This window comes from Leucoraja erinacea, chromosome 11, assembly GCF_028641065.1.
Source record: "Leucoraja erinacea ecotype New England chromosome 11, Leri_hhj_1, whole genome shotgun sequence".
Lineage (NCBI taxonomy): Eukaryota > Metazoa > Chordata > Chondrichthyes > Rajiformes > Rajidae > Leucoraja > Leucoraja erinaceus.
In genome coordinates, this window is record NC_073387.1 from 34442118 (window position 1) to 34462171 (window position 20054).

The 20054-nt window shown below is 39.9% G+C and overlaps 1 protein-coding gene across 2 annotated transcripts in view; it reads left to right on the forward strand.

The window, feature by feature from the left end:
• The first annotated feature begins 234 nt into the window (after positions 1-234).
• The window catches only part of sh3pxd2b (SH3 and PX domains 2B), a 224228-nt gene continuing 204408 nt past the window's right edge, over positions 235-20054 (forward strand). Inside the window, exons 1-2 of one of the 2 annotated variants that reach the window (XM_055643008.1) lie at positions 235-552; positions 11955-12035. In XM_055643008.1, the coding sequence (XP_055498983.1) occupies positions 481-552; positions 11955-12035 (153 nt within the window). In that variant the 5' untranslated portion in view covers positions 235-480. The remainder of the gene's footprint in view (positions 553-11954; positions 12036-20054) is intronic. The other variant, XM_055643009.1, reaches the window with a different exon arrangement.

Consider the following 20054-nt stretch of genomic DNA (forward strand, 5'->3'; position numbering starts at 1 on the left):
AAGTTATTCTTTCAGATCTATGTAGAATATGTCACGTCCATGGACATACTCGTTCAATTGAGTATTTTGGAAAATGTTGTGTTTTAAATTTGTGACTTTAAAAAATACCATTCAACAAATGTTAGGTAGACTTCAAAAATTGTTTTTGTTTGTTTCAAAGTAAACAGATGAAACAAGCCAGAGAGACTTGTTGAATCAACGGTGATGGTCCCTTTAATATTTGTGTGGGCTGGGCTTGTGGGCTGGAGGCTGGGCGGATACTGCTCTGGTCTCCCTCTGGCTGGGATTCCCTGGGAAAGCTTATAGTCGGACTCAGTGCAAACAAAACATTGAAGCTGATGGCACCAGGGACGGGAGTGTGCAAGAGGATCGGGGGCTGCAAGTGAGCGCGGCGGATGAGGAATCGCCGAAGAGCGGCAGCGACTGCAGGCGGCCGGGCGACTTGGTATTTCACTGCAGGCGGTTGGATCGGCTCGGATCATGCCTCGGCCATCCGTTGTAGACGTGAGGGTGCAAGACGTGCAGAAACGACGGATCCCGAATAAACATTATGTACGTGGGGCTGCTGCGTTTGGAGTTATTTAGCACAAGGAACTGCCGTGGTGGCTTGTCTTTGGAATGGGCAGAGCGTTACTGTTGAGGGCGAGGGAATATGGGCATGAAACTTGTGTTAGCTGATTGTTTTAAGATTGAACGTGTTAGACTGAAATGTAAACACACTGCACTATCAGTATGTTTCTGTTAAATACAGTCGACTCAGTTTAACGTTGTTCCTTGCATTTTGTGTCGCCCCACCAAATTTACCCATTTCGCCAAATCTGAGCAAAATCAAACTTCATGATAATCGCCTTTTGCATGTGCATAGCCCAAGTAACCTACTGTAGTGGGTGGGTGTGGGGGTTAGGTGGGGGGAGGGGGTTGATTCTTCAAGACACATAATGTTTCAAGTAGTTTTCATAAACTCGAGGGAAAAAAAGTATCCATGAATGGATAATGGAGAGTTGGTTACAAAGAAAACATTCTTCAGGCATGAACAGTTATCTTTCAGCGCATGGCAATGTTGCAGAAACATCGTACAACACAGAGAGGAAATTTGCCACTTGGCAGTTTTTCAGAACAGCCACAATTCTCATTGAATGTATGGCGGTCAGATCGATGGCTCGCGTTAGCCGAGGTAGATGGATTTCCACTGGGTTTGATGTTAATGTCGGGTGGGCTCTGCTGTTTAATTTCATTCTGAATTACTGCTAGCAGCTTTTGCCGGTAAATGCCGGAACCACCAGCCAAATTACACTTCAGTTATTTAATTTGTGGCACTTTAAATCAATCGCAATTGTTTTTCATCGTTCAAAGCTGTCTTTTTCTTTCCCCTGAGAGATTTGAAAGAAGTACAAATTGCTCCTTAGCGTGAGTGCAGAGTACGGACACCAGTCGCCTTTTTGTATTAGATTACTGTGATTGGTTCTCCCTGAGTTCATCCTCCGTCAGTCTGTGTTGATGCCAGCAGTATGTCCGGATAGTAGTTCAACAGTTGTAGTTTTTTTAAAGGTAATTCTTCAGTTTTTATTATTAGAAGCTTAACGATTGAATGCTAGTAAATTGCTCAATTAAAGGATCCAGCAAACCCCATTCTCACCTGCAGACTCTCTGTTTACACAGCAGGGATGGCCAAAGGCAGAGATTCAATGTTGTGCCTCGGGAGACATTGGTGAACTCAGGACAGACGTAAAATAAGATCTGGACTATGTTCCTTCTTGATAAAGAACAACGTCCGGTGCATTTATTCACAGGGCCAGCAGGGGAAAGTATATACTGTACATATATATATGTGTTCTGGGCGGAATCTTCTCTAATACCTTGTAAAAACAAACATTCTGATTTAAAAATATATATATTTTGGATATTCAGAAAATACCATATGTATGGCTATTCAGAAAATACCATATAGTTGTTTTAGGATTAACTTTCAATTAACTAATGATATGAAGCCATGTATGTATCTAATGTAAAAATAAGCTTTGTATAAAGGATAAATGAACTATATGCTCTTGTTTAAACAATTGATATCCTAGGTTTGAGTTGAGAGAAACAAACACAATTTATACATATATTTTATTTTGCACAATAAATGGATTCCTTTCCATCATGTAAAAACAACCATATTGGAGTATCTCTCTCATCTATGTTAATCTATTACCTGTCCCACTTTGTCCTGCCTCCCTGTTCCAGCTTTCTTCTTCCCCCACACTCCCTAAATCAGTCTGAAGAAGGGTCGAAACCCAAAATGTCACCTATCCATGTTCCGCAGAGGTGCTGCCTGATCTGCTGATTTACTCCAACACATTGTGTCCTTTGGAGGATCCACATACTGGTTATGTTACATTGCAGATTTATTGAGATGACATGACATTTTCAGATTTTTTTGATCAGCCACCTCAGCAAAAATAAGGCAGACAAGACTCAGTAAAACAACTGGTGGAATGAAGTTCATTTCATTGCTTGGGCAGTAGTCAGGGTGAGGAATGGAATGTAGGGATTGAAGCTCATAGTTATGTGATGAGTTGCTGAATGGGAATGTGAGGCTGATTGTGTGGAATGCAGCTCATGGTTGGTAAAGCATTGAAAGGTTTCTCAGTATCTGATATTCTGGAGATATATTTTATTCAATATTAATTTTACTATTTTTCACTTTGAACAATCCTAGGTAAATTGGAACATTTAGGGTGTTTTTTAATACTTGACTATTCCTTGAGACAAATAGTCTGGTAAATGCACAGAGTCTCTTGTCCAGGGTGGTGGAATTGAGAACCAGAGGTGGGATTTTTTTTGGGCGGGGGGGAGATTTAATAGGAAACTGAAGGATATGTTTTTCACTCAAATGCTGGTGGGTGTATGGAATCAGCTGCCGGAGGAGGTAGTTGAGGCAGGTACCATCACAAAGGTTAAGACAGATTTAGACAGATAGAGGGATAGGACAGGTTTAGAGGGATGTGGGCCAAGCACAGGCAGGTGGGACTTGCATATGTTGGTGGGTGTGGGCAGGTTGGGCCGAAGGGCCTGTTTCCATGCTGTATGATTATTACTAGGACACCATGCTGAAAGCATTGACTCATGGGATTTGTGCAATTGGGAGGACACTTATAGAATGTTTATTAGAGGGTACAATAAGGCTGGTAGAATCAAATTTGTGTGTGTGAACAAAATATTTTTCTGCTGCTCTATTGGTTACTAGTTATTTGGGAACATGGTTCCAATCTTGATATATTATTTGATCTGCCATTTGAATATTGTCTTGAAGAGTATACTTGGCCATCAGAGTACTGATGTTGAAACCTTTTAGATATAACATTAATCTTCTGCATTATGTGTGGAGTTAAAGTGAAGGAGTTTCTTTCCTGTCTCTTCCTGATGATTACTTCATGGTACAAAGGAAAGTGATCTGAGCCTTGGCTTTGTGTCTGATTTCCTGCTCCTTGTGCCTCGTTGCCTGCTTGTAGTTGGCAGGAAAACATTATCAGATTCTGGACCCTTTTATTCTCCCCGATCCCTGAATTAATCTTGGGGCTCCAAGAAGATGATGGTGCAGGCCCAGAAAGTGTAGCAGTCAGCTCAAATTAAACGTGAGCAGTAGATTTTTTTGAAATGTGAAGTTAGTAGGTGGTTATGTTTTAGATTTGGTTTATGACTGGGCACCAACTATGTTTTATACATTGCTTAAGTTATAAGAATATTCAGGATTAATTACAGGAACATTTGATTTTTTTTTGACATTTTGATTGTCCCCAGTGCAGAGCATGTTTGCAAATGCTACAGTAGATATAGTGTATTGTGACAGAAATAATGCTGCATTTTGAAGGCTTTTCATCCCAAAGTATTAGCGAGTTGTAAACACAGAAATGGGGTTTTCTGGTCCAATTTTTCCATGTCGACCAATATGCCTACCCAAACTCGTCTAATTTGCCTGCATTTGACCCATATCGCTCAAACTTTTCCTCTTGCGGTACTTGTCTAAATGCCTTTACTGTGTTGTAACTGTAACTGTCTCTTCACCACTTCCTCTGGCCACACATTCCATACACCCACAAGATTCTGTGTGAAACAAGTTGACCCTCGGGTCCCCTTTAAAACTTTCCCTCTCATCTTAAATTTATGCCCTCTGGTTTTAGACTTCTAAACCCTAGGAAATAGACTGTGACTATCTCCCTGTCTATGTGCTTCATGAATTTATAAGCTGATATAAGATCGCCTCTTGGCCTCCTTTGCTTCAACTAAAGTAGTTCAAGCTATCAAGCTGTGCGAAATGTAAAGTGCTTGAGGAGCTCAACATGTCAGGCAGCATCAATGTATATGAATGGATAGATTATGTTTTGGCTTGCAACCCTTCCTCAGACTAATCCTCCAACAGTTTGTTTTTATGATGCAACAAAAAAGATTCAAGATTTAATCTTAATTCCAGCATCTCCAGTGTCCCCATCTATCCAGTCTTTTCTTATAACTCAAATCCACAGGCCCTGATAACATGCTTGTGAATCTTTTTTGCACTGTAAGGGTGTCAGAGGTTATGGGGTGAAGGCAGAAGAATGGAGTTGAGAGAGAAAGATAGATCAGCCATGATTGAATGGCAGAGTAGTCATAATGGGCCGAATGGCCTAAGTCTGCTCCTGGAACTTATGAACTTGTGAACTCCTTAGCTTTATCGCATCCTTCCCCTAGCATTGACCAGAATTGCACACAATAATCCAAGGTTGGTCTCACCAACATCTTGTACAGCTGTAACAAGACTTCCCAACTATTGCACTCGATGCCTTGACCAATTAAAGCAAGCATGCCATTTTCTTCTTTACCACCCTGTTTAATAAAGTTTAATAAAGTTGTCACTTTGAGAAAGCCACATCCTAATGCCCCTGTCCCACTTAGGAACGGAAACCTCTGGAGACTTTGTGCCCCACCCAAGGTTTCTGTGCGGTTCCTGGAGGTTTTTGTCAGTCTCCCCACCTGCTTCCACTACCTGTAATCTCCGGCAACCACCTGCAACCTCCGGGAACCGCACGGAAACCTTGGGTGGGGAGCAAAGTCTCCAGAGGTTTCTGTTCAGGTTTCCCAAGTGGGACAGGGGCATAAGTGTCTCAAGTGCACAATATTCTTGGGGCCCTTGCCATTCACTGTGCATGTCCTACCCTGAATTAACTGCCCAAAATGAATCACTTTGCATTTGGCTGCATTAAATTCCATCTGGCATTTTTTTGCCCATTTTCACAGTTGATCTGGGTCCTTGGATAAACTACTTTTCTGTCCACTAGATTAGACCACCAATTCTGGTGTCATCCGGAAACTTACTAATCATCCCACCTAACTTTATTATCCAAATTGTTAATATCTATGATGAATGATAAGGGGCCCAACACTAATCCTAGTGGCAGACCACTCAATGTGATGAATGTTGTTGTTTTGTGACCATCATTGATTAATGTCTCCTAACTCCTACTGGTGACATTATCTGCAGCCTTTACAATTAAAAACAAAATGAATTGAACCATTTGAGAATTGCTTAAGAACATATAATAATAATAATATTAAAAAATATTGGTAGTAGGAAGGTATCTGGGCCCTCTACAAGCCTACTCTAATATTCAATAAGACCAAGGCTGCTACGGAAAGGTTAGTCTATTTGTGTTTGGGCATTAAGTTTTTAAAACTGCATACTGATGGAAGGAGTATAGATTCAGAGAAGGAAACAGGCCTTCAAAGACTGAACAGTCAAGATACTACTCCGTATCTCCAATGAATTAGTGCAGGATAACCAGGTAGGAAAGAGAAGGATTGATAAATTCATTGTCAAACATAGAACAAAACGAGAGGCGGAGAAGGAAAGAAAGGTCGAATAAACCAGCAAAACAAAATAGTTTATGACAGAATTGGCAGTAAAATCTCCATTAATTAATAACTGATAGACTGAGGTTCTGTATTTGTAAAAGTTAATCTTCAGTGGCAGCAACCTTGAATTGCAGAATGAACAATTATCATATCGAAATAGATCATTGGAAGAGTGGAGTGTTTGTAACGATGAACATTTGCCCTCAAGGTGAGTTTCATTCTTATTGACTGCACAAATATTGAAACTGCTTGACTTTCATTAAATTCCCCTAAATTGTTGAGCAGTGCAAACTTGAACAGCATTCAGACATTGGCATTTAACTATGACTGCTGGCTAAAGCTGCTCAAATGAATCCAGAAATAAGGTTGGCAATCTATATTTCCTTTTGGGTGCAGTCTGTAGAAGCCAAGATTAGATTCCCTGTTTTTTTTAAATTAATGGGCCAAAGTCCAATCAGAGAAAAGTACATAGTTGAGTTTTCAATGCTGCCTAAACAATGCCATGACATTTATGAATAAATTAAATGTTCTTATCCTATCTGCAGAGTAGAATAAAAAAATTATACATTGATTTGTGTTTTTTTTTTTAATGCAGAATTGAAATAACATCTAGAATGGAAGTAATTTTAAAATGAACAAGAGCAATTTGTGCATTCAGGACTCTTAAGTAGTAGCTTAATAATACGTATCATGTTTGGTAACATGTTTTTACAAATACCTGTTCCAAGACTTAATTTATATGGAAGATGCACTCAGTGGTCCAAGATGAGCACTATGCAATTAATAATATACAATTAACATGGACTTTACCTGGGACCAGACGAATAAAAATAAAATTTCTATTGTTCACAACACATTGGAAATTCCGTTGGATACTATTGTGCTTGAGTCAGGCCTTACTTGTGCCTGACATGATGCTATTTCCCATGCAGTTCCGCCTTTGTAGTCTTGACTAGGAAATATTAATGATCCAAATTGCAGCTACCATTGTGCACTAGATTTTATGAAGGTTTTGTTTTGATGTAAGAATTTGATGCAAAATGTCGACAGCATTTTCCCTCCACAGATGCTGGTCAACTTGCTGAATTTTTCCAGCATTTTGTTTTCTATTCCAGATTTCAGCATCTGCTGTGTCATGTATCTCACAAGGGTTTATTTCTCTACTCTAAGCTGGGACTCCACAAAGTTCTACTGCTTGGCTTCTCTCATTGTCAACTAAACCCCCACCCCCCCAAGTCCTGTTAGGGCGACACAGTGGCTTAGTGCAGAGCTGCTGCCTCACAACGCCAGATACTTGGATTTGATGAGTGCTGTTTGTATGGTATTTGTACATTCTCCTAATCACCATGTGGGTTTTGTCCGGTTTCCTCCCACATTCCGAAGATGTAAAGGTTTGTTGGTTAATTGGCTTTGGTAAAATTGTAAGTTGTCCGTAGTGTGTAGGATAGAACTAGTATACAGGATGATAGCTTGTCTGTGCGGACTTGCTGGGCCGAAGGGCTTGTTTCCTCGCTGTATCTCTAAAGTAAAGTCTAAAGTCAATCCAATCCCAATCCACCCAATGAACTTGCTTGTTAACAATCCTTCCTCTCCCAATTCCTTTTATTGATCACACCCCCTCCCCTCACCCCCCACCTCGAGGCAGGGAGCTCCTATGAAGATTGTTTTTTTGCCCTCTGTTTGGGCATCTACTATCCTCGTCATTTATCTAGCCTCTTTCACATGACCGGGATTCCATTCGGTCTCCATGACTGAGTTTGGCATTTTCAAGGATCACGTAATATGATTTCAATTTTAAGGCCAGAATATTCAGCCTTCTAAATGAAAATGAAAATTGGATGTTGCAGATTATCATTTTGAATTCCGGGTCTGTCTGAGTTTCTGATCCTTACAGATAGGTGACAAATTCTCCATTGGTTAAAGAATTCTTAAATAAAATTAACGGCAGGACCATGCCAGAATATTACTAATTATAGCTATTCTATTCAAGCCATCAATACACATCAGAAATGCAAATGTGAAAAATCAGCATTGCATTATGAGCATATTTCTTGTTTTTTGGTTTTAAATCATACTTTCATGACAAGGGTAAAGGGAGCATCAATTTGTGAATTTTGTATTCTTTGGAGCACTGATTTTCTTTGACAATCTTGTGCACCATGCGTTACCTTGCCTGTGGCAATACCGGCAGCCACATACCTCCTCCCTGTTAACTGGGGGAGTTGCAACCATAGATATCAGTCTGCATTGCAGACTGTAAAATGAAGCCACATCATCTGCATGTGCATCAAGAAATGCAATTTTGAAAAAAAAAATTGTATTGGTTTTCTTTTGTGCATGTAAATTTTATACGGTATCTCAATATTTTTACTTAACTCCAATGGTCATTAAGCAGGATCACCTGTGGTTTATTGTCCCATTACTGTAACCTTCCTCTTTAAAAACTTCTCACATTTATATAGCTTTGTTTATAATCTTTAGATATCCGTCATGGTTGTAGTCCATGAAGGGCGCCTGTAGTGTTGTTGCCGTGGTAAAGTAGGAAATAAAACAAACAGTTTCTTACAGAGGAAAGTTCCAAAACTAGAAATGTACTCTGTATTTTGTCTAATGGTGATGGTTAGAGAGTGCATGCTTAGCAGCTACGAGGAAAGTTATTTGCCAATATATTGTTCTGAGACCCTTTACATTCAGCTAAGATGACAGAGTAGGCCTTGGTTTGTCATCGCCTTACACTGTGCAACACTCTCCGGTACAGCACTGAAGTCTCAGCTTCTCGTGTACTAATCTGGAGTAGAATTTGAACGTGCTGCCTTCTGACCCAGACAAGAGTGCAGCTAACTGAGCTAATGTCTGTACCACCTGCTAAAGATCTAAAGAAGTATTTGGTGATACAAAATTGTCAGGGAGTCTGATTCCCATTTTCTTCTCTCGCCCAGAGACATGTACACGAGTGTTCTGGTCTTTGCACATTTTCAATGAGCTTTGCTTCAATGAGTGCTGCTGAGGGATGGAACATAGGAGGACCCAACGTGGGGTGACCGCCGTGAGGGAGGGGGAAGAACAATGGACAACGGTGGACCCGGTGTGGGACATCCGTGAGGGAGGGGGGGAACAAGGGGGAACTGTGGGGGGGGGGGGGGGATTTGTAACTTTTTCAGTGCCCTTTATGGGTGACTTTTTGCATACCTTAGCACGGTATGCAAGCAAAGAATTTTACTGTGCCTTGTCACATGTGACAATAAAGTATTCATTTCAATTCAATGTGACAGGATGATGGTCTGCCTGACTCTGTATTCCTGCCTGTGTTCAGAGTGGAGGGTTGGCGACTGGCCAACAGATACACCATTACTCAGCGGGAGTGATGACAAAATCTGTCAGGGGTTCATTCATTTCCCCCCAGACCGCATAATTGCAACACAGATTTGCTCCCTCCTTAACTGGAAGCCAGGAGGATGTGGTGGTGATTTTAAAATGCCCTAGTTTTCTGATTTCAGTGATGTGATAGCTAAAACTGAAGGCACTCTCTTGGTCAGAGTATTTTGGCAATTCCTTGGAGAATCACAAAATGACCACAGGCAGGATATCCATTAGACGGTATCGAGTTTAATTTGTAGTTAAAGCTAGGAATTGATTTTCATTTATAAATATATTGATTATAGCATGATGATATGTTACTACATTTGAAGCTTTAACCTGTAGTTTTAATTCTTTTGTCCACTGATGCAGTCCCTCAGTAAATAAAATTTTAGACCGTTCTGTCACACAGCAGTGTGCTTTAATTAACAATGGTTCCTTCTAGAGTGCATTGATAAGTACCCCAAAGTCAGTAGCTCATAACATGTGTGTCACTGATGTTTTGGGGTACCTAATACAAGTAATGGGGAAAAAAAAAAATCACCAAAATGTTGAACTTGTAAATCCACCAGGAACAAGTCGTAAGTGTACAACCACAGGATGTTTGTAGTCAGACTTAGAGGCTATGTGTCAGCAAACCGGCTTAGAGTATTTATTCACGAGTTTTAAGCATTTCCTCTGGTACTAATCATCCCAGCAAGTTGTCACTATTATTGTGTCCATTTTTGGCTAATGGAAACCTATTTTGTCTCCAAATTATTCAGCTTTGGGGGTCAGGGTCTGTTCAAGGATAACTGAATCGACAAGCAAGCACTGTTTCCTTTAACTTCTCATTTATCCAAGCCTAGATCTGCACTATTAGTTATTCCATATAAAGTATAATTTGGTGGTATTGACACTCAGCTGCAAAAATTATACACAGGAGGTAGTCACACACGGGTACTTTTTGTCCATGGGGAAATTTAGGTTCTGACGTAAGTGGAGTTTAAACCTACGATTGGTTACTCCTTGCTATTTTTCATATTTCCCCAATATTTCCAAGTGTTTTTGGTTGAATAGATTGGGAGCCTGGTCTCGCAGTGGCTAAAGACCTTTGAGATGGCATGGCAATGAGGATGGGACAGTATACCTGATGTGGCGGCGCTGGTGAATGGCTGTGGCTCGCCTGCAGTCCGTTTGTTTTGACTTTTTGTGTTGTTTTTTTTCGTTTTGTCTAGCTAAGTTTTTGTTTTTTTAGGTTGTGTTTGTGTGTGTGTGGGGGGGGGGGGAGGTTGAAACAAGGCTTGCTGCTGTCTCTCCCTTCGGGGGAATGTGACTTTTTTGTCGTATCCCCCTTCTGCCTCCGTCTGCGCTGAGGTCTAATGGCAGAGCTGGCGACCTCGAGGCTCCGGAGGCAGCCTGTTAGGACTCGCCCTGGGCTCGCTCCCGTGACGGTGGCCCAGCTCGGGGCTAGAACGGCGCTCCTGTGAGGGGCTGTGATGCTCCCGTGAGGGCGGCCTGTCGAGGGGCTGAGACGCTCCCATGTGGGCAGCCCAGCCCGAGGGTAACGGCGCTCCCGTCGGGGCGGCCCAGCTCGAGGGTAACGGCGCTCCCGTGAGGGCGGCCTGGCGCGGGGCTGGAACGATGCTCCGATGGCTGAGACGGCGTTCTGGCAGCGGCCTGAGTCCGGGGTTCGGCCGCGGGCCAGTGGACGACGTCGTCAACAGCTACGTCCGCTGGACTGGAGGGTGGCAGCTTCGACCACCCCGGGCCGCGGTGTTTGAACCAGCCCGTTCGCGGAGCTCGGTGAGCCGCGGGACTGATTTACCATCGCCCGGTGGGGTATCGCCTCAGCGCAGAGGGAGAAGAGGAGGGTAGAGACTGCAGCCCTAAGATTTTTGCCTCCATCACAGGCACGAAATTTCGTTCAGACTGAAAGGTCTGAATGACAATAAAGGAAATTCAATTGAATTCTTTACCTCCATCAGATGTGTGTCAGCTGGCTACCTGCCCCAGTGTTCCAGACCTTTGGCCTTTTAGAAGCTGTGTAATAATCCCAACAAAGACTAGTGAATGTAATTTAGAACAGCAGCAACCATCCTCCCAACCCTTTGATGAGATCAGACTAATCTTCACTGATTGCTGGAAGTTCAGGGAGCCCAGAAGCAGCTGTATGCATGAGACTTTAGTCCTGTTTTGTTTGCACCTTGTTTTTTAGCTGTTAGAAGTTTCTTGCTGCTCAAGTTGTTGTGCATTCATTTTCCAACAGCGCTAGAGCATATGTTGTCTCTGGTTTTTATGCCCCTTAAGGATATTTCACAAATGCTGGGTGGATGTTTCATTGTTTATATGGTGATAATACAACAAAACGGTTGGTATAAATAGGTTTCTGTTTTGTAAGGGTTGCTTTAGGTTCTTGGCGATATTGTCAATGACAGAATGCCATCTGAGGAATCTTGACCCCATTCCGAGTTCCATATGTACTATGGTATGATGCAAAGAGCATGTTTTAATTGCACGGAGGGATTGGAACATTTTGCCCTGCTGTCCACGCATCCAGCAAATGCCTTTATCAGTAGCTTTGAGGAGGTGATCCAGCTATTTTTAGTCTGTGCTAACAATATTGCTCATTGTGTTAGAAATGTGATTGGGTAGGCAGCAGAAATAATAGTAAATAGTGATGAGTGTAATAACAAATTGCATGATCTGACTGACAATTCCTGATCAATTTAATTTCCTTTCAGGTTTACATCATTCAAGTTAATTGGTCCAATGGTTCCACCGAAGTTATCTACAGACGCTATAGCAGGTTCTTCAATCTGCAGGTAAGGTTTGCACAACACCCACAGAACAGTTGCAAAAATACATCATTTTTTTCTTTTTGCATTTCCATGGCTGACTTCAGTTCTTTGGCTCAGCATGCTAAAGAAGTTTGGGTGCATAAACAAGCAAAATCATTTTTCCCTATTTTACTCCGCTTCCCCACAAATCAACCGTCTAACGTCATAAAAGAAGCCAGGCTTTACACATGATGCTGCCACAGTAAGCTTGTTTATCGCTGAGGGCATCCACACATGTGGCATCTGTTTATCCCTATTTGCTGCTGATCTCTTCAACTGTGGGAGAAGATGACACAACCAAATGCAGAATGTTGCTCAAAAGTTAAGAATCTGGTTTCTTTAATAAAATAATAATATGGAAGTTAAAATGAATCGGAGGATAAGGTTACATAACTTAAGTATCAACAGTTTTATTAAAGAGAAGGATTTTTTGTCTTGAGCTGGAATAAGATCAATAGTTTAATTGAGTTTAGAGGTACGGCTCGGAAATGAGCCCTATTTCTACCAAATCACGCCAACCATCAATCCTCGTGCACTTGCACTATCCTACACACTAGGGATAATTTACAATTTATATCAAAGCCAATTAACCTACAAACCTGTACATTTTTGGAGTGTGGGAGAAAACCGGAGCACCCGGAGTAAGCCCACGCGGTCCACGGGGAACGTACAAACTCTGTACATACAGTACCCTTTGTCATGAATAAACCTTGATCTCTGGCGCTGTAAGACAACAACTCTACCGCTGGGCCACGGTGCCGCCCTTCAGGTCCTATATCATGAATTCCTTGGCTACATTTCAAGTCTTGCCTCTTTGTAATAAAGTAACAGAGGGACGGGTTGGTGAAGAATGCTTTTGGCAGGTGGGGATATTATACTGCACTTTTACCAGAGATTGGTGAGGCTTCACTTAGTGGGTTTGTAGGTTAATTGACCTCTGTAAATTGCCCCCATTGTGTAAAGTGGGTTAACAATGAACTAGTGTGAATGGGTAAATGATGATTGGCATGGACTAGGTGGACCGAAGGGCTTGTTTCCATACTGTATCTCTAAACTAAACTAACAGGCATTTTTTTCATCTTGGGGGAAATAAAGATCAAATGCTGAAAAGCAGGTTGGTGATTCACAATCATTCATTGAACATAACAGTCAGAACTTAATCCATTGCAATCTAAAATAATTGATTTGGTGAATACAATAATTGTAACATTTTTTGACTACTTGAGCATTCTTTACTCGACTACACATAATAAGTGTTCCAAAACAAAAACATGGGTTTGGCAAATCTCCACCCACGTTACAAAGTTTAAAAGGTGCACATTTAGAGGCATTGGTGTATAATTTGGGGCAAATGCTGGAAGGGAGAAAACATGATGATTTTTGTTTTTGTTAGACAGTGGTTAGTACTCTGTTGATTCATGTTTGAGCTTTTTGTTAACGCACAGTCTTCAATAATACAACGTAAGTTTGATGAATACACGCTCAGGCTGTGCCAATAAGTAAACAAAAGAGACTGCAAATGATGGAATTTAGAACAAATAACAGAATGCTGGAAGAACTTGGTCAAACAGTACCTGTCCAGAGCGCTGTGGCAGCGGTGAGTGAGTGAGTTACTGGCATGAACCCGACCCCCTCCTTCTCAACACTCCTGCTCTCCCCGCAACTTTACTCCTGGCACAGATTATCCACATGCTGTGAAAGGAACTCTCCCCCCTATTGGTCCCTTGAGCAACTGTTATCATTCAATTAGATGATTCCACTTTTCCCCGTGCTTCCGTTTTTCCCCCCTGCCATCCCTCCCCCTGCCATCACCCTTCCCCCCCCCCCCCACCCACCCACCCATTCAGTAATTCAAAATAAAGGAGACTAGGAAGCCTTGGCAAATTGAATTGTTACTGTTTTAATTTTATTTTTTTATTTTTACGGAGAGAACAATCTACGCATGCGCGGTTTAATTTTTTTTAAAATGCCGACTGACTGCCTGCCCTGAGTAATTACTCACGGCACGTGCCTGGTATAATTTGACGTTTCAGGGTGAGATGCAGCGTATAGATGGAATCATTGACGTACCTTTTTCCTCTATAAATGCTGCTTGACATATTGAGTTCTTGGTGTATGCCAGTGTTGTCCTGTCTGCATCTTCCTGAGAGTTCAAGCTCTTTTCTGTGACAATTTATCTATTTATGGCTTGGCATATTTATTTTGAATATAGTTGAAATCCACAAGATAGTTTTTGTTTCCGTGCGGAAGCACCGACTTATTCTTTTTTTTTTCCAGGTTTGTGATTTTGCTCTGAAATCTTTAGACCCATGTTCTGAATTCCTTTGCATTTAGAAAATCATGGGATAAAGTCACAGTTTTTCATGTATATTATACCAAATAAACATGAGAATTGCTCATGACAATCGGAGATGGACTTTTCACTTTCTTGCAATAAAGTCAGCAGTATTTAAAAGGTTTACTCGGGTGGATTTATATACAATGTGATAAACTTTATATGGAGGGCATTATGCATATCTGTCATCCATCAGCCATCTTCCCTAAAATGAAGGATCTGCTGTTGCAACTAATCTGAAAGTGGTCTTTGGGAATGAATACATTTTTTGGTGGAAAAAATGTACTTAAACATCGCATATCACCATGTACCTTATTATAGCTCTGATTACTTCCTGTGTTAGAATTTGCCAATTGGAAATACAGATCATGTGAGGTTCTTTATGTGTATGAGTTGCACTACTCTAATGAGCCGAGAGGAGTTTTAATTATGAAATGTAACTAATTTGAAAGAGAAGATCATATAGCCATAACAAAGCCAATACTATTTCAGGCATGTAGGAGCAAATGTAAATCTGTATGATTTCCACATATCTTTTCAATACAAAAATCATGCCCAATTACATGAAACTTTATTAACCACAGTTGGTAATTCTTCTAAAGGTTACCGATAAAAGAATGGGCTTTTGACGTTAAAACTATGTCTCCCATTGCAGCCTTTGTGCATTGTGAGTGTAAAATGTTGTTCCAGTGAAATCATTAGAACTGGCTTGAGTAGGTTTTAACAATTGTAAGTTCCCACTTGTCCACAATCACTGGGGCCACTATATTTCCCAATTAGTTAATACATTTAAAATCTCACCAGATCGTCTGCATTTGAAAAACAATATTTTGCTGGCTAAAATGTAATTCCATTCCATGCTGCAAGTGTCTGAAAATTGCGGTCTTTTTTTAAGGATGCAGCACAAAATCATTTGAGGTTATTTTACTTGATTACATAAGTGCCTTTTCATAAGTAGTGCTTTCATTTTGACAATGTTTCTGTGTCACGTAGTTGCAACTTTATTAGTTTCAAAAAGATGTGCATAGTAGAAAGCCTTTACAAAACTTGACTATTTAAGATCCTGAACCAATTTCATTGCCGGAGTTGAATTAATGTTTCCAGTTCTCAAATCACCACTCCATTTAAGGTCAGAAGTTAACCGTATTCAAACTGACTGCATCCTGTCATTGTATGTTGAGCTCATTATTTCACTCTATACAGTGCTACATATGAAGAGGGAATGGTATGGATTTAATTTGTAATTACTTCAGATTTGCTGTCACATTTGTTCCATTTCCTTTATATTGCAATGGATATACTTGCCACAACATTCTTCCTGTTGTAAGTAACAAAGCAGTGCCGGGTGAAAGCTATTTTTAGGTGAAACATGGATGACTGGGGTAGTTTGAACATAGTAGCTAGAGGCATCCAGCCCAATAAATTGGTTCCAAGTTGTAAATGTCATTTGCTTCATATCCAGAACAAGTGACATTTTTGTTTAATTAACCTCTTGCATGGACATTGATCATAGTGCAAAGTATATTGCCATCAATGAGTTTTGGATATCTAGTCTGGATATACCAATAAACAAACATAATACATGGACTTAGTTATACATGGATTTTGTCTGTAATTAATATGATTAATATATGCTGCAAATCCTTTGAAACTTAAATTTGCTTCAAGGTTAACACTGCTCTCATTCATTTTCTATGGAACATTTGTAGAGGTGAGTCAATGCATGGTGTTTTGTATTCTCTAGGTTAATTACTTTAATAAACTAATGTAAATAAAATATTTAAGAATATTTGCAGTATTTTCTTTAAGTACAAATGGCAGTATGTATCAAAGATTCAATAATATTTGTTTCTTTGAGATCAACATATACGGCTCAAATATGAATGCAAGTCAGCAGCAAGGCTGTAATGACATAATGGTGCTGATTCTGCCTTTTTTTCCAATAGATGTCTGAATATGTCTGTGAATTTAGCCTGGAAGCCAAAATCTGCCATAATTCTTTGACATATTATCCCCTCATGAAAGTTTAACAGTATGTGTCATGCCATATGGACTTAGTTAACAATGTAAACCATTTATTTCTCTGGTGAATTGGAGGATTTGCATTTGGGTGCGCTTAGATTTTTGGCTAGCTCAGTGTCACAGAGGGAAAAGGTAATTTTTGTTTAATGATCTTGGTGAGGTGAATATTTCCAAATGGCCTCCATTGGTGGGTAGGTAAAAGGGGGGGGGGGGGGGGGGGGGGGGGGGGAGCAAGGGTAATCATGATTGGAAGTCATCTTGTGCGGCTGACCAAGATAGGGCAGTACGGACACAGTTGTGATATTTCCTTCCATTTGTCTGTTAATACTCAGTATCCTGCTTTAGGCAAGAATAATGGTTTGTATCTAAGAGGCACGAGAAGGCGCATTTGTGGAGTTGGACTTAAACATGGAGGCATTGAAGTGTGGAAGTGTATACACACACACACACACGCAAAACAGTACAAATGCAAAATATTGATATGTTTAATGAGGAAACTAGCATAAAACGCAGAATAATAAATCAAAATCTATTGTTACTCAATTTTATTTGGGCATTGTTCACTGGATGATGCACAAAGTCAGTGCTTGTCACTTTAACCTCCAGACTTTGCATTTTAAGATGCTCTTGACTGGTATTGCAATTCCTTATTTCTTGCACAGCTGTGCAACTGCTGAGTGAAATGGGGTTAATCATGAAGCTCTCATTCCATTAGGCGCAGATGCACAATACAAAACTGCCCATAAATCAGCATGACATTGGCATACATTCATGATATTAATGGAAATTCTATGGCATTGCTCACAGTGAACTGAAAGACGTGACCAATATTTGTGAGAGACGTGGACACTAGTTAAAACTGTTATGATTAGTTCCCAATACATTTTTGTCAATTTGGAAAGCAAGGCAAGTTTTTTTTTTCGGGCTGCCAGCTGTATTAAACTATGGGCTTGGGAGTAATTTATACAAAGTGTGAATAATAGATTGGTATTTGAAATCGGTAGCACTGACATCCCTCCTGTTGATGAACCACCACTTAAAGAAAATACAATTGGGCTCATAGCTGAGCTAAAATAACAGGCATAGACGTACCCTTTGGTCATTAAGGCTTCATCTGCTTCCCCAAATTCCTGGACTGTTATTTTGTTTACTATTGTTTTGAAGTGTGTGATTATACTTTAGAAAGGTCAAGTTACCTATGTTGTCACAGCAGTAAAATGTTAAAAGGATGTGACCACTTTATGGAGGCTTTTAAAGCTTAATGGCCATGTGAAGGATTGCAATGCGTGGGGAAGTTAGCTTGTTGGATTTAAACATCTTGCCTTTTTGAAAATTAGTTTGTATGAAGATAATACACGGCAATACAACTAAGCTAGGGTTGAGAATGACACCTTGATGGTTTCTACAATTCTAGACAAAGGAATACAAATTCAAAGAGCTGTGAAGATTGATGTAATCTGGCAACTGCAGTAATGTTAAAGAAAATTCTCTTTCAAGACTTGGCAAGATATTGAGGAAGAAAAGTAGAATAACAAATATTTCAAAGTAGGAGAATGGGGAAGACCATGCTCTTCAGAAATTCAGTGTAGGAACGGGTAAAATTGCTGCAATTTCATAATTCCTGCATTCACACAATTATAAGCAGAATCTGAACAAACACTGGCATGCGAACTGCAACTTTGCCCTGGCAGAGTTATTAAATAGCTCAGTTACATGCACCTTTCCTATGCTACATGGCTATTTTTTTAAAACATTAAGCACGAGGGTTTAGATGCTAGAACACAACTTTTGAAATTGTCTGTGTTTGGGAATGTCAACAGTATTGGGGGGAATTTCTCGTCGTTTTTTGGGCACTGAGGCAAGTTTCATTTTGAAGTTCTGCTAAACTAAAAAGGAAATTTTTGAAGGGTGATAATTCTTCTATTTGGATAATACAGTTTAAAATACAGTTCAAGATATCATTTTCTGCGCCCTGATATCAAATTTAGTAAAGGCAAGATTATCTAATCTTATGTAGTTTGAGTCTAAGGTGATAAATATTTAATGTCAGAATACATTAAAAGTTAATACGAATAGTGAGATGGCTTCATTAGAAAAAAGTTTTTAAAAGTTCATATTGGTGGAATGGTATTATGGGTAACAAGTAGGTTTTTTGGGGTTTAATCAATAAATACTGATTCCTAAGTGTTTTTATATCCTCCATGCAGTTTATTTTGGGGGAAACCTTTTTTTCATTGACCATATAATTGGCAAGATTGCACTTAAATCTTTGCAGAACATAATTCAGAAAAATATACATATTATTGTGGATAATCACGTGTAATGGGAATCCTTCTGTTAAGCAGTACTTGCAGTGCTAAATTGCCCACTCACCAAAGTGCAGGATCTTCTTTGTTGAAATTATGTATCGTATGTTTTTGTGTATTGATGGGAGCAATTAACATATGATGTGTGGGAAAACTGATATTTTATTGGTACTTGTACAGCGATATTTGACAATAACCGAGAAATAGTTCTCTCTAGATTGTCCTTTGGGAACATACATAGATATTTGGAAATTACAAGATGGTTTTCTCAGAAACATTAGTTAAGTACCTGTTTTGATTTATGTTTCAAAGTGTGTGTGCGTCTCTCATGCAAAATTACAAAACATTAATTTTTAAAATGGGTTGTGTAGATTATAATAAACCGAGATGACAAAGATCCCTAGATTGTCTGCTTTCAAAGAACAGATCTTTAAGTGATTATCTTGCAGGTCGAACTAGTGTGAAAATAATTTTTTTGAAATGTGTAAGTTTGATGAAAATTACAATGCTGGTTGAATCCAGTAACTTGTGAATCGAAGCCATATCGTGGGATGGTTTGCTATGATGACGTAGGAGAACCTTTATAACAACTGACACAAAAATCAGCATGGAGGCAACATAATTAACCTACATTTTAATTTGCAAACACAATGTATTTAATTTCATGGATAGACAGAATTGCTGGAGTTACTCAGCAGGTCAGGGTGTATCTTTGGAAAAAATGGAGAGGTGACGTTTCAGGTTGGGAATCCTTTCTCCAGAGATGCTGCCTGACCCGCTGAATTACTCCAGCAATTCTGTCTATCTTTGAAAATAAATACATTGTGTTTGCAAATTAAAACAACCCAATGAGAATATGTATGTATGACATAGTTTCAGCTACAAAATGTTCTGCATCGTTGAGTACTAGAAGATTAAGTTTAGGAGTTCAATTTGTTGGACAGTTTGCATTTAACTAAACCATTTGATTTAGCTTGGGAATAGGATTAGGAGTCGAGATGGCATTTTGTCATTTTGTTTCTCATTTAAAGTTGAAAATTCAAAGCTATTAAGAAGAATTACAGTAGGGGAGGAGCGAGAACAAAGAAAATGTATGTGTAATAGAGTGGAGATGAAGAAAATAATAGTGCCACAAATGGTCCTAACGAAGAGGGGTAATAGCTTGTTATTTACAACTGATGTCCAGAAAAGGTGTAGGTATCAGGAGACGAATATATTTTTCAATCCCTGGATGATGAGAGGAGGAGCAATGTTGAAAATGCAGGTATTCTATCTCCTGTGGTTACATGGGATTATGCCTGGGGAAAATAAGTGGTTAGTGGGGATGGAGAGAATGATCCC